This window comes from Alligator mississippiensis, chromosome 1, assembly GCF_030867095.1.
Source record: "Alligator mississippiensis isolate rAllMis1 chromosome 1, rAllMis1, whole genome shotgun sequence".
NCBI lineage: Eukaryota > Metazoa > Chordata > Crocodylia > Alligatoridae > Alligator > Alligator mississippiensis.
Genome location: NC_081824.1, coordinates 466,530,240 through 466,544,364, shown reverse-complemented (window position 1 = coordinate 466,544,364; position 14,125 = coordinate 466,530,240). Strand labels below are relative to the sequence as shown.

The window sequence follows — 14,125 nt, the reverse complement described above, 5'->3', positions numbered from 1 at the left end:
GTTTGCATGACCTGTTCTTAAAAACTTCCAGCAATGGAGATCTGGTCACCTGTCCGGAGAATTTGATCCAAGGGTGAACCACCCTCAGAATTAGGAAGTTCTTCCTAATACCCAGTCTAAATCTCCCTCGTTGCAATTTAAACTGGTTACTTCTGGTCCTGTCCCCCATGGGCACAGAGGCCAGCTGATCACCAAGCTTTGCAGAAAGGCCCTTTTTGTATGTGAAGCTTTGTATCAAATACCCCCAAGACTAGATACTCTCAGTTCTTCCAGTTTTGTCTCATACATCATGTTTTCCAAACCTCTCATTATTTTTGTTGCTCTCTGCTGGATTCTTTCCGACTTGTCCATGTCTTTCTTGAAGTGCGGGGCCGGGACTGGACACAGGACTCAGGCCTTCCCAGTGCCGGAGAGAGCAGACAAATCACTTCCCATGAATTGCACACAACACCCCTTTAAATACACCCTAATGTGCTCTGAGCTGTTTTTGCAGCAAGAGCAAACTGTTGACTCATATTCAGCTTGTGGCCCACTATCCCCCCCAGATCCTTTTCTATTGTACCGTAGCCCAGCCAGTTATTCTCTCTCTTTTTTTGCTGGTGTATTTTGTATTTGATTTTCTCCTCCAGAGCAATTCTTTCCACTTGTCCTTGCTGAATTGCATCCTACTTAATGCAGACCATTTTTTCTAGTTTCTCAAGGGCATCTAATCCTCTGCAGCCCTGCCCAGCAGGGTGTTGTGCACAGGTTAACTAAGGATACACTCCGTTTCTAGCCTCCAAGCTAGAAGATATTGGACAGTGGAAGGTAGGGTTGATTTGCACTTTATAGACTAAAAAACATAGATACTGAACAGTACCAGGCTCAAGATGGACCCCTGAGGAACTCTACTTGAACCCTCCTTCCAGTCTGACATCAAGCCATGGATGACTACTTTTTGAGCATGAAGGTATGCACTCATTTGACAGTAGTTTCATTTAGACCTAGTTTGCATTGCTCATTTATGCAAATGTCCTGTGAAATTGTGTCAGGAGCCTTAGTGAAGTAGATGTATGGCTTAGCACTAATATTTCAGGAGTACTCACAAGTGCTAGGCTTGCCCCAGGGCACCATTGCATTGGGCTCTGCACAAATACTTCACAAGAAGGTGGTCCCTACAGACTCCAGAAGTGACATTTTTCCTGAGCAGATGATGTCTTCTCCTACGGGAGAAGCTTTCTTGATTTCCATGCTTCACTCCATAAAAACCATTTGCCAATGACCCCAAAAGCACTCGTGACTCCCCAGGTGCCTTCATGCCTCCATCCGCTTGCCCCATTAAAATCCCTTATCACAAGGGTCCCATTGGAAGGTGCTGCCCGCTGTGGAATCAGAAAAAATATATGCCTTAAACTTTGATTATTTTAGTTATAAGATGACATAACCGCTTTGTGTAGAATTGCTGGCTTGGTACAGTAGAACAGATAAGGGCAAGTGTTTGTTCTTTGTAACTCTTCTGCAAATGCTTCGCTCACCGCGGCCTTGAAGGTAGAAAAAAAAAAAAAAAAGTATGTACAAAGTAGATTTCCAGGTGCAAGAAGGAGGTTTGTGAACTAACCCTATCTCCCCCATAATTCCCATCCTGATAACAGCAAAGAAATAATGAAGTAATATTATAGCCGCTTTTCATGCTAATTTCACTATATGATCACGTGAGTTGTAAGCGACTGTTAAAAAGTATATAAGCCTCCTGATTTTGCTCTTGGGGGGGGACCCCTTCCAAGTGCTTGGGAAATCCATGTCACTTTAGAACTCCCCCTACAGCTGTAGTTTCTTTTAAATAAAAGCTTCTGCTGACCTGACCCAAAAGTACTCTGTGTGTGTTTCCACGACAATTCCTGGTGCCGTGACTCGGATCCAGAACACAGGCTGAGGAAGGAGGACCGCAGGCTACCCCCCCCCCCGAACCCTGAGGCGCCAAACTTGAGAGGTAAGAGACCTAATTCAAAATCTCTATTGGGGTTTCGGAGGAGGACTGCCTGTAGGCTCCCAACTTGGCCGTGGTAACTGGATCTGAACCTTGTTAAAACAGGTCAGTCTGAACCTTACTGCCGGCTAAAATTTTCTGTCTGGTAAAGGATCCCATTTTGTGTCTGGTAACGTACGTTTTAGGGAGAAACTGTTTGAGGCACCTTCATCCAACAGCACATCGGGCTTGTAGTTAATTAACTAAGGCGGTGTGGGTTAGGAGGTCTGGCTGACTGAATAAATGTGCATGTGTGTGTGTATTTAGAAATATGAGCCACTGACCAGGACTGAGACTACGGTTGGGCTCAGCCGCCCCAATTCTGCCTGACAGGGCAGTTTTGAAAGCAAGGGGGCCCAACTGGAACCTCGTGACCCAGTGGACAGGGCTTATTGAATGAATGTGTGTGTGTATTTAGAAATATGAGCCACTGACCAGGACTGAGACTACGGTTGGGTTCAGCCGCCCCAATTCTGCCTGACAGGGCAGTTTTGAAAGCAAGGGGACCCAACTGGAACCTCGTGACCCAGTGAACAGGGCGTCTGAGTGATTTTGTCTTTTCCAAACCCCTCGTCCCAGTAGCTTCTGCCGAAAGCAGGAGTGAAAGGATCCCTCTAGTGTTTCCCTCCCCATTTCCATTTTATGAGCCGGTGTCGGGTCAGAAGCCTTTTGTCTGGGCAGTGAAAAACTGCGGGGCAAGGCACTGAGCGGCCCGGACATCCTAAATAAGCCTCTCCTACGTCTCCCTGTGTGACTGAAAATGGGAACAAGTCAGTCTAAACAGGTTCCTGTCCCCCCTAAGGGGACTCCGGCGTACTTTATGTACACACACTATTCTCCCGAGACTTGCAAGTACCTGGATAAGTGGAACTGGTATAGTAGGGATGATCCTGTGAAACATTTTCCACAGGAAGGAACATTTGATCAGGATAAAATAGTGCACTTGAGAGGGGCGTTAGAGTCCCGTGGATCCAAAACACCACAAAACCAGTGGGACGCGTTCTTTTATTGGTATAATGAGATGTCCAAAAGGCGGACAGAATCTCAAACTAGGAGCCTAAAAGACTCTCAAGAAAAATTAAAACAGCAGTTAAAAGCTGTTCGGGAGAAATTGGCTGCTCCCCCAAATTACACGCTGGCCACCGCTCCAATGTATCCAGCATTGCCCGGGGCGCCCCCACCACCGGAGCCAGCAGAGGATATCCTTAACCTTTGTTCGAACCCCGCTCTCCTGGGACTCCCACATCAGCAACAACCGGTTCAACATCAGGCTGCAGCCCAGGCTAGTAACCCATTAGCTGAAGCTCCTTCAGTAAATCCATCCACGGAGCTTAATAGTCCGGACTCATCCACCATATCTGCCACTCAATCATCACCAGTGTGGCAATTTACTCCTGGGTCACAACCCACCACAGGTGTATTTAGAAGAATGGGAATAGGCATGGAAAGATCTCCCATCAATCTGAGATCCCGAACTGCACAAGTTTACCCCCTAAGACAAATGCCAGGCATTGGCACCGATGGACAAAATATAGTAACTGTGCATGCACCCTGGACTCCAGGTGATCTCTACAATTTAACTCAAAAGTTCCCAAAAATCAGGGAAAACCCAGAAAAATTTCAGGAAGAATTGCAGACTGTTATAAATTGTTATAATCCAACATGGGCTGACATTAATCAGCTCATGCAATCCATTTTGCCCAAGGAAACTATGCTACGTCTGTACGCTGCCTGTACTTGGCCAGATCAAAACCCAGGGATTGGCCAAAACTTTATTAACAAGAGAAATGCTTTGGTTCAGGCAGTTCTCACAATTTGCCCAAAAAAGGCAGACTGGACCAAAATAAATACCTGTAAACAAAACAAAAATGAACACCCCAGTGACTATTTAGAACGCCTCAAACAGGCATTTGAACGATACTCAGGAATGGATAACCCAGTCAGAAATGCTAAACAAGCAATAGTGGCAGCATTCGTCCAGGGACTTAACCCTAAAATTGCTGAGAAAATTCAAACAGTAATTATTGGCTGGGAAACTAAAGATTTGACCGAAGTCCTTGCTGCGGCTAACCATTTTCATAACAAATTGGAACAGTCTAAAGACAGTGCCGAGTTTAAGTTAATGGCCTTACAGATTTCTCAGTTGCAGGGTCCAGGTAGAGGAAGGGGACGAGGACGGGGAAGGGGAGGCCCGGGTAGATTCAGGGGAAGAGATAGATCCTTAAGCCCACAAAACCCAGGCTATGGGAACCAATGTCATTATTGCAAGCAAGAAGGACATTGGAAATCAGAATGCCCCAACCGCCCCGGCCAAGGACCCAGACCCCAGCCCCCACCTCCACTTCCTGTCAATTTTCCCAGTGTTGAATAGGACAGCCTGAGGAACAGTAACATCATTGCTCCTTTGCTTGCTACTGACCAATCTGGTCCGTTTGTTGAATGCCTTATTTCTGGTAAACCTGTCTCCTGTCTTGTCGACACCGGAGCGTCCCGCTCCACGCTAAAGGCTGCTGAGTTTCCTTTTCTACCTTATTCTCCTGAAACTGTAAATGCTGTCGGTATAGGCGGACAACCTATCCCACATCCCGTCTCTGAACCTGTCTCCATCTCTATTGGCCCTTTGTCTAAAAATCATGCCTTTCTTCTTAGCCCCTGTGCACCTGTCAACCTTCTTGGTAAGAACTTGCTGTGTAAACTGGGATGCGTGATTTATTGTAGCCCAGATGGTGTTTACCTTGAGGTACCGGAACATAGGGAAACCGAGCTTGTGGCTTTGCTAACCCAGGAGTACTCTGATTCTGACACTTCCTTCTTGCAAGAGGAACTGTTGGCACGAGTACCTCCACAGCTGTGGTCCACCCATGCAAATGAAGTGGGGCACATGCTGAGTGCTGAACCAGTGCGTATCATCCTAAACCCTGCCAAGCCACTTCCTCGTGTCCCACAGTACCCCATCTCAAAGGAAGCTGAGAAAGGGATCAAGCCTGTCGTTTCCTCACTCCTTAAGCAAGGGATTATTGTCCCAATACGCTCCCCTTGCAACACACCTATCCTACCTGTCAAAAAACCTGGTAAAGATACGTATTGCTTTGTGCAAGATCTTCAAGCTGTAAATGCCGCTGTGTTACCCGCTTTCCCCGTGGTCCCTAACCCTGCCACTATTCTTTCCTGTATCCCTTCAGATGCTACATATTTCACAGTAGTGGATCTTTGTTCTGCTTTTTTCTCTATCCCTGTTCATAAGGATAGCCAGTATCTGTTTGCATTTACTTATCAGGGATTTCAATATACCTGGACAAAACTCCCTCAGGGATATACAGAGTCCCCAACCCTGTTTTCCCAGATCCTAAAAAAAGATTTGGATCCTATCACGTTCAAAGGGGGGTCCACCCTTGTTCAGTGCGTTGATGATCTATTGTTAGCCTCACCCACTTTAAAGGCCTGTGAGCAAGATACTTTAACACTCCTCACAGCTTTAGCTCAGAAAGGCCACAAGGCCTCAAAATCTAAATTGCAGCTCTGCAAGTCTAAGGTACATTATTTAGGGCATGATATCTCAGCAGGAAAACAACACCTTTCCCCTAGTAGAGTTGAAGCTATCCTCAACATTCCCAAACCTATGACTAGAAAACAGATGAGGGGATTCTTAGGTGCAACGGGTTATTGTAGACAGTGGATCCTGGGTTATGCTGCTTTCGCAAAACCCTTGCAAGCATTCACTCATGATACCACCCCGGAACCCCTCCCTTGGACTCCTGAAGCCGAACAAGCATTTGTGGTCCTTAAGCAAGCCCTCACTCTTGCTCCTGCTCTTGAACTTCCTAATTATAAGAAACCCTTTACCTTGTTTTGTCATGAACGGGAAGAAATCGCTTTAGGAGTACTCACTCAGCTGCATGGTAAAAAGCATCGCCCAATTGCATATTACAGCTCTGCCCTTGATCCCGTAGCTGCGGAACTTCCTCCTTGCCTCCGTTCAGTTGCAGCTGCTGCCTTGTTGGTTGAAAAGGCAGATTCTCCAGTTTTGGAACACTCTTTAACCGTTGCAGTTCCACATGCTGTGATGGCCCTTCTGCTCAAGGGCAAAACTCAGCACATTTCCAATTCCCGTCTTACTAAATATGAGAAACTTCTACTGTCAGCTGCAAATGTAACCTTAAATCGCTGTTCAATTCTGAATCCTGCGTCACTTCTGCCTATTGCCTCTGATGGTGAGCCTCATGATTGCCTGTCTATCACAACTCAATTGTTAACCCCTCGAACTGACCTCAAGGACATTCCTATCCCAAACTCTGACCTTGTTTTGTTTGTTGATGGTTCCTGTCTTAGAAATGATGCAGGCAAATTAGTTGCGGGATATGCAGTATGCACTCAGTATGCTGTTTTGGAAGCCTATTCTTTACCCCAAGCTCGTTCTGCTCAAGTTGCTGAACTCATTGCTTTAACACGTGCTTGCATTCTTGCAAAAAATCAAACCACAACCATTTATACTGACTCTAAGTATGCTTTTGGTGTTGTTCATGATTTTGGACAAATCTGGAAACAAAGAGGGTTCCTCACTTCATCAAAAACCCAAATCAGTCATGGTTGTTATGTAAAAGCGCTCTTAGAAGCTGTTCAATTGCCTCTTGCTATTGCTATTGTTAAATGTAAAGCTCATAAGAAACCGTTTGATGATGTCACACGAGGAAATGATCTGGCAGACCGTTCTGCCAGAAATGCGGCCCTTTCTGGCCCACAGGCTCCTAACTCTGTTTTTGTGTGTTTTTCAGCAGACCAGTCTCCTTTGGCTAGCCTTTCAAGTCTGGCCCTTCTTCAAAATCAGGCCCCAAAAAAGGAAATAAATGACTGGCTGCGTGCAGGATGTTCACTGCACCCCGACTCTCTCTGGCGCTCCCCGGACGGCCGCCTGGTGGCGCCTAGAGAGCTTTTGCCACATCTTGCTCGTTTAACCCACTCTGTGGCCCATACGAGCAAGGGAGGAATGATTGCTACAGTACAAAGAAATTGGTTTGCCCCAAATTTTCCTTCCATGGCACAACAGTACTGTAGCTCCTGTCCCATCTGCTTAGCTCACAACATTGGGCAACGGGTAAAAACAACACCCGCAGCCCATCCCCCTCCATGGGGACCGTTTGTAAATCTGCAAATTGATTTTGTGCAGCTACCTAAGTGCTGTTCTTATGAATACATTCTTGTTATTATTGATGTGTTCTCTGGATGGGTGGAAGCCTACCCATGCGTACATGCTGATTCCATCACTGTAGCAAAGAAATTGCTCAAAGAATTCATCCCTAGATTTGGATTGCCTCTCACAATAGATAGTAAGCGTGGCACCCATTTCACAGGACAGATAGTAAAAAACATCTGCCAAGCACTCAACATACAGCAACACCTACACTGTAGTTATCATCCACAGTCAAGTGGTGCTGTAGAACGTAAAAACTCTGATTTAAAAACGCGCATTTTGAAGATTTGTGCTGAAACAGGCCTCAAATGGCCTGATGCACTGCCCATTGCTCTTATGCACATTAGAAACACTGTTAACAGAAAACATGGCCTAACCCCTTATGAAATACTCATGGCACAACCCATGAGGATGCCAGCTACACCACCTGTTGCCCCTCACCAAACAAACCTACAATTAACTAATGAAACTGTACTAAATTATTGCAAGGCATTAATAAAGTATGCCAGGTCTGTTCATTCACAGGTCCAAGAAGCCTTACCTCAACCACCGGATGTTCCCTGTCACAACCTCGAACCAGGGGATTGGATCTACGTAAAGGTCTATCAACGGAAAAACGCACTTCAACCCAGATGGAAAGAACCTTTCCAGGTACTTCTAACCACTAATTCTGCTGTTCGTTGCCAAGGTCACCAAACGTGAACTCACGCCTCGCACTGCAAGAAGGTATCACCTCCATTGAACCCCAAAGCAGCTGTATTCCAACCAAGGTTGGGATCTTTCCCTGAGGCCAAGAACAAAAACCCTCAGGACCTCACTCAGGCAAGTGAGGAGCATCAGGGTGCAAGTGCTAGTAACCTCTCCCCTGCACCCAACACCTCAGCCCAGCCGGATTCATCAGTTGAAGAACGAAGATATCATCTTCGGCCTCAAAGAAAGTGAATGCTCCCATTCGGAAGATCACCACCTCAATCAAGACCAAGAGCCGACATTATCAGTCCTTTAGGTAACTTAAGCCCAGAGAACAAAGAAAAACTTTGGCTGCCATCCTGGGTTTGGCTGGTAGTGTTCTTTTTCTTACTGGTGCTGGTTATGTTTGTTGTTAAGATTCTTTGTCCCTCCTGTATCTAAAAATGGCACTAATATCCTTATATATCACACTTGGGTATCTCAGTATCACCCAAGGGGGGTGGGAGAAAAATTTGTATTTGCAGATCTCCCATGCGGTGGCTCAAGCTGAAAATAAAAGTAACTGCTGGATATGCTCTCACAGCCCAGCACACCTACACCAAGGAATCCCAATGATCGGAGTACCAATATCCCTCCAGCAATGGGAAACAATAAACGGCGGCTTCGTTAAACACTACTCATTAGCTGCCCATCGGTCCGCTCCTAAAGAATGGAGGGCCGCCCCTGCTAACTGGATAATCTCCCCAAGAGTAGAGGCGCCTTTCTGTTACAGATCCAACAACACCGGAGCTTATAATAAAGCCACACCTGTAAAACACTACCCTCATTGCCTAACTACTCTAGATTATAGCCCTAGTAGCACCAGTGAAATCCTGTTGGGTAACGTACCCTCTCTCAATTGTGCAGGATTCATGGTCTACAACTTTTCTAAGGAACCTCATGTTGCTCTCATTGCAAACAGATCAGAATTTTACATTCACTCCAATTTTACTTCTTGTAATATATCTCGGTCCAGCAGAATAACAGCTGAACGTGAACTGTCCTATACGATGCATATCAATCAAAAGTGCCGGATAGGGCACAACAACTGCCGAGATTTGAGTACCCTTTCTGCCCCAGGCCTTTACTGGCTCTGCGGAAACAGGGCTCATAAAATCTTGCCCTGGAATTGGGTGGGGGCATGCACTCTTGAACGTGTTATCCCTGGTTTCGAAATGCATAGTGCAATATATCTGAAACAAGTAAAAAATTTCAACCATCACATGAAAAGGGCGGTTAACCCCTTAGCTACCAGAAACACAGGGTTCCATCGATTTGTGAGAACCTTCATACCGTGGCTTGGAGTAAGAGAATTGGAACTAGCCATAATTAACATTTCAGCCACAATGGAAGCTATGGAAAATGCCACTGCGGATGCAATTCAGGCTCTGCAAAAAGAGATCTCCCAGATCTCACAAGTAACTATACAACACCGCATAGCCCTAGATTACCTATTGGTATCCCAGGAAGGAGTATGTGCCTTAGTAAACTCCACCTGTTGTGTCTATGTCAATCAGAACATGCAAATCGAAACTGACATTCGCAAAATCCGAAATCAGTTAAGGGTCCTACATCAAGTGGCCTCAGAAAATACTAACTGGGGTCTAGAAGAAATGTGGTCTTGGCTAACCTCCTGGCTCCCAGATTTCGGGGCCCTTGGCAAAAAAATCCTGTATGGAATATTGTTTGTCTTAATAGTTCTGATAATGTTCTATGTCTTAATGCAACTGATCCTCTGCTGCGTGAAAGCCAGCAGGGGAAGCTTTAGCAAGGCAAGAAAACCCACAGCAGAGTCTAGAATAATGGTGTTACAAAAGTGTGAGCAAATTGAAAGAAAACATGAAAGGCTGCATGATGAAATAGAGGGGCTCATGAGAATGGAAATTTAAGGCTAAAGTGAGACTAAATAGTCTCAAAGGGGGGGGGCTGTGGAATCAGAAAAAATATATGCCTTAAACTTTGATTATTTTAGTTATAAGATGACATAACCGCTTTGTGTAGAATTGCTGGCTCGGTACAGTAGAACAGATAAGGGCAAGTGTTTGTTCTTTGTAACTCTTCTGCAAATGCTTCGCTCACCGCGGCCTTGAAGGTAGAAAAAAAAAAAAAAAAGTATGTACAAAGTAGATTTCCAGGTGCAAGAAGGAGGTTTGTGAACTAACCCTATCTCCCCCATAATTCCCATCCTGATAACAGCAAAGAAATAATGAAGTAATATTATAGCCGCTTTTCATGCTAATTTCACTATATGATCACGTGAGTTGTAAGCAACTGTTAAAAAGTATATAAGCCTCCTGATTTTGCTCTTGGGGGGGGACCCCTTCCAAGTGCTTGGGAAATCCATGTCACTTTAAAACTCCCCCTACAGCTGTAGTTTCTTTTAAATAAAAGCTTCTGCTAACCTAACCCAAAAGTACTCTGTGTGTGTTTCCACGACACCGCCTTCCATTGCCTTTAAACCAGAATAAAGTAAACCACTTTATTTATCCTTTTATTGCCGCTATACCTTGGGATGCCTTCATAAAAAACACCCTATAAATTTTATATTGAGTGGTAAAACACTCTCTTTGGCTGCTATTCTCCTCCTTCTGACACAGGAGCTTGGGCCAATGCGCCTGTATTGCGGAGCACACATTAATCACAGACCCGCGACCACTCTTGTAAAGAGCTACTCTCCCTCTGGCAGGTTATCTGATGCCTTTGCTCGGGCTGCCCTGACACAGCTGAAAGAAACCAATGGCAGCAATGCTGATGGCTTGACTGCTTGGCATGAGCAGCTCTAAAATGGAAACCCAGGACAAGCCGTTGCCTTGTCGCACCCGTAGACTGATGGGACCAGACGCAAGTCAGCTCTGTTTCTCCCAGCTTATCTCTCATGTACAGCCTGATCTCCCTGGAGTGAGGGTTTTGTTTAGTTTAAGGATGGTCAGGACAGAGCGACAGACAGTTCTTGGGTATTTTCATTCAGGATCAGGGGCTGGAGTTATGTGAAAGGGGGTATTTGATTTTCTTAATGAGAATTTACTAAATTAAACTGAAGGCTTTCGATGTGGGCAGTATAGGCCATGATGTCTCTAATGTGTGTAGTCATGTACGACTTCTGCAGAAGGTGGGTTAGGGCCTCTTCATAGCTCTGTCCCCTGGTGTCAGTACTGCACAGCTGCCGGGGCACATTTCATCAGCTATCAGCCCACCTCCAGCCCCTCTTCCATATTGCTAAAGCAGCCAAAGTCCTAAATTTTGCAGAACAGCCCCGACCTGCAGGACCGTGTTGCTCCAGGACTCCCAGAAACAGGAATGTAAGCCTGGTCTTGGCTTGACATCAGGCACTGCCCTGCTGCATCTGCGGAGAGGAGCCTATTAGCCTGCCCGCGGTGCCACATGATATCAGCTATGCTAACTGGAACTGTTATATAGGTAGCTTCTGGTCCCAGGGGGCTGAGGCATGCCCAGTGCTGGGCTTTCCACCCTGAAGACTGGTCATTAGCAGGGGACACTGAGGCCCCCCTCCATAACTTTCAGTATCCCACTGGAAAAAACATTTATTACAGTACATACTTCCTTGCAGAAGGGGCAGGCCCTGGGGGTAGGGGAACAACCAAGCCTGAACTGAACCCATGACTGAGCTTGTGCTTATCTGCTTATCTCTTTGCATCTTGATGCACCCTTCAAAGGATCTCATGGCACCCTGGCTGAGGATCACTGCCCTAAAGGGTCCCAAACCAGGGGATTGGGAGCTGGCGAGTCAGGAGCAAAGGGGGCCCAGCTGGAATCGAGGAATGAGGCACAAGGAGCCAGCAGTCAGGGAGCAGGGACACAGGAACTAGGGTGTGGGGACCAGGAAGAAGGATTGAGGCCCAAAGGCATCGGTTCGGGTGAGCAGCCTCAGCAGGCAGCTCGATCCGTGCAAGGCCACCTGGGTGTAGTTAGGCCAGACCCACTCAGGTAGTCAGGGTCAGCTCATCCTGATGACTGCCCTGCCTTCTGATGGTCATTTCATCCCCTAAGATGCCGTGTAGCACCACAATGCATCCATAAGATCTGGCAATACCGACACCAGAAGCAGTAGCCTGTGCAGACTATTGGGAACAGCCCATGTAGGAAGGTTGGACTGGAGACATGAGAGTGGGCAGCCTCTCCTCCTAGGAGCAAGGGAAAGGTGTGGAGGCTGCGACCCCCCAACACTCACTCTCAGCCCTCCCGTCGCACAACCCCACGGCTGGTGTTTGCTGACTCCAGGGGAGTTGAGGTAGAAGGGGGGAAAGGAGGGGCTTTGCTACAGGGTAACTCCAACTTGGATGGGGCCTTTCAAGCTCACAGGCAGAGTCACCCTGAATACCGGCTGCTCCCAGAGACCCTCCATTCCTCCCTTGGGTCAAAGAGTGACTTTAATCCCATTAAATGCCACACAAGCAGTCTGGTGACTCCAGGTCTCTAGCTAGTGACCCAGCAAGTGCGGCCATGTCAGCTGCAGAGCCCGTGTCCTGCGTGGCTCCCCTTTTAACACGCCTCTGATCTGGGCTAGGAAGACTCCTCTCCCTGTAGAATAAGCCCTTGGGAGCTGGTCCTGAATTGCAATAAAATGCAAACACAAGCACAGGTCCTTCGCCTCTCCTCTTCTGTCACAGCCTACCCTATACCGAAATGACTCGAGGGCAGGGCTGCCTTTTTATAGGGCTTTTATTTCTGGGGACTAGCCCCATGCATTTGGCTCAAAGCAGCAGGTACAGTTTTTTGGTATCCCTTTTTTATGTGGCTCTTTCTTTTTAGCTGGTGAGGATCCTTGTTCTGGACACATCTTCCACTTGTTGAGGCTAGGACCAGTATATCCTCATTAGGAGGAAGTGGTTTGTTCATTTTGTAATACTATTGGTAGCTGGTATTACAAAGTCCCTGGTCTACCTAGCTTGTGAACTCCTTGCAATAGGGGCTACCTTTTTTGCTCTGTGTTTGCAACGGTCTCCAACACAATTGAGCAGTGGCCTGAGGCAGGGTTCCTAGGGTTGCTACCACTTACAGGGGTGGGCAAAATGCGGCCTGGGGGCCAGATTTGGCCCGCCAGGCCATTCTATCCGGCCCGCTGGGCCCCTAAAAATATAGAAAATTAACATTTATCTGCTCCTGGCTATCATTCGGCCCTTGATGGCTTGCCAAAACTCAGTAAGCGGCCCTCTGCCAAAAATAATTGCCCGCCCCTGAAAACGATGTCCTTCCCAGTCACTGCATCAAACAGCAACTAAATGAGTCTTCAACCTGAGCTTTCTGTTCCCTTTCCCCCTCTCCTGCTAATTTGTCGTCAAGCTGTGTTGCTTTATTTTAGAGAAGAACTGTCTTTCCCCCCCTCAATCTTGGCTTGCATGCTTCTTACGTTCATATTTTAAGGTAAGCTTTCACTTGGAAAACTCATGTTGAATGATGCACTCAGCTCCACATGCTACCTACTGCCCGGTGCTGTAGGTAGGTTGATAGTTTTGCAGAACAACAAGGTGACTGTGGGCACATGTGTCTGCAGTAATGGCAATTTATCCGTCTATGGGAGTGTTTTGACCCCTAAACATGTTGCACAAGTGGCCAAAGCCCTGCTATCCCCCCTTTCTGTTTCCATAGATCCGAGACCTGAGGTGCAAAGAGTCTCTGATCTATGGAAAAAGAAAGGGGGGATAGCAGGGTTTTGCCCACTTGTGCAAAAGTTAACTTCTTCCTGAAATGCCTTTTGATGATCTGCCCAGGAGTTGAAGTGTCAGCTGAAGACACCTGGGGGATGCTTGCACCATCTCTGACCGTGCTAGGGAGCACAGCTGTGCAGATATGCCTTGCAGGTGTTCTTCCTTTTGGCAGAGCTGAATGCCAAACAGTAGCAGGTTGGTCCGTGCCAGGCATTGCTAGGAGCCTCAGGGGTGTTTGCAGGCCTGTGTACTGCTCACTTGCAGCAGGATCTGAGCTACCTTTCATCAGCAGGTGACAGGTGGGAGAGGTTCGACATAGTGTACATCCCACATGGCACGGTCACAGCCAGGTAGTCATGCCCTTAGGCTTTGGTTTGGTTTTTTTTTGTGGTGCTGAGCAGCAAAATTGCCCAGTGCCTCCAATCCAGATGATGTAAAAGCACAGGAGCAGAGGTGTCCTGATGGGAAAGAGCTGGCTGCTCTGTTCTTCCTGCATTCCCGATCATTTCTTGGCCCCAAATTCAAGCCTAGATGGCA

At 46.9% G+C, this 14,125-nt stretch overlaps 1 protein-coding gene across 1 annotated transcript; it reads left to right on the top strand.

Moving 5' to 3' along the window:
* Positions 1-1,292: 1,292 nt before the first annotated feature.
* LOC132248639 (syncytin-A-like) lies at positions 1,293-10,274 on the top strand. The gene is made up of 2 exons (XM_059722359.1): positions 1,293-1,969; positions 7,719-10,274. The coding sequence occupies exon 2, from the start codon at positions 8,327-8,329 to the stop codon at positions 9,809-9,811; it is 1,485 nt and encodes a 494-aa protein (XP_059578342.1). The 5' UTR covers positions 1,293-1,969; positions 7,719-8,326; the 3' UTR covers positions 9,812-10,274.
* The last annotated feature ends 3,851 nt before the right edge of the window (positions 10,275-14,125 follow it).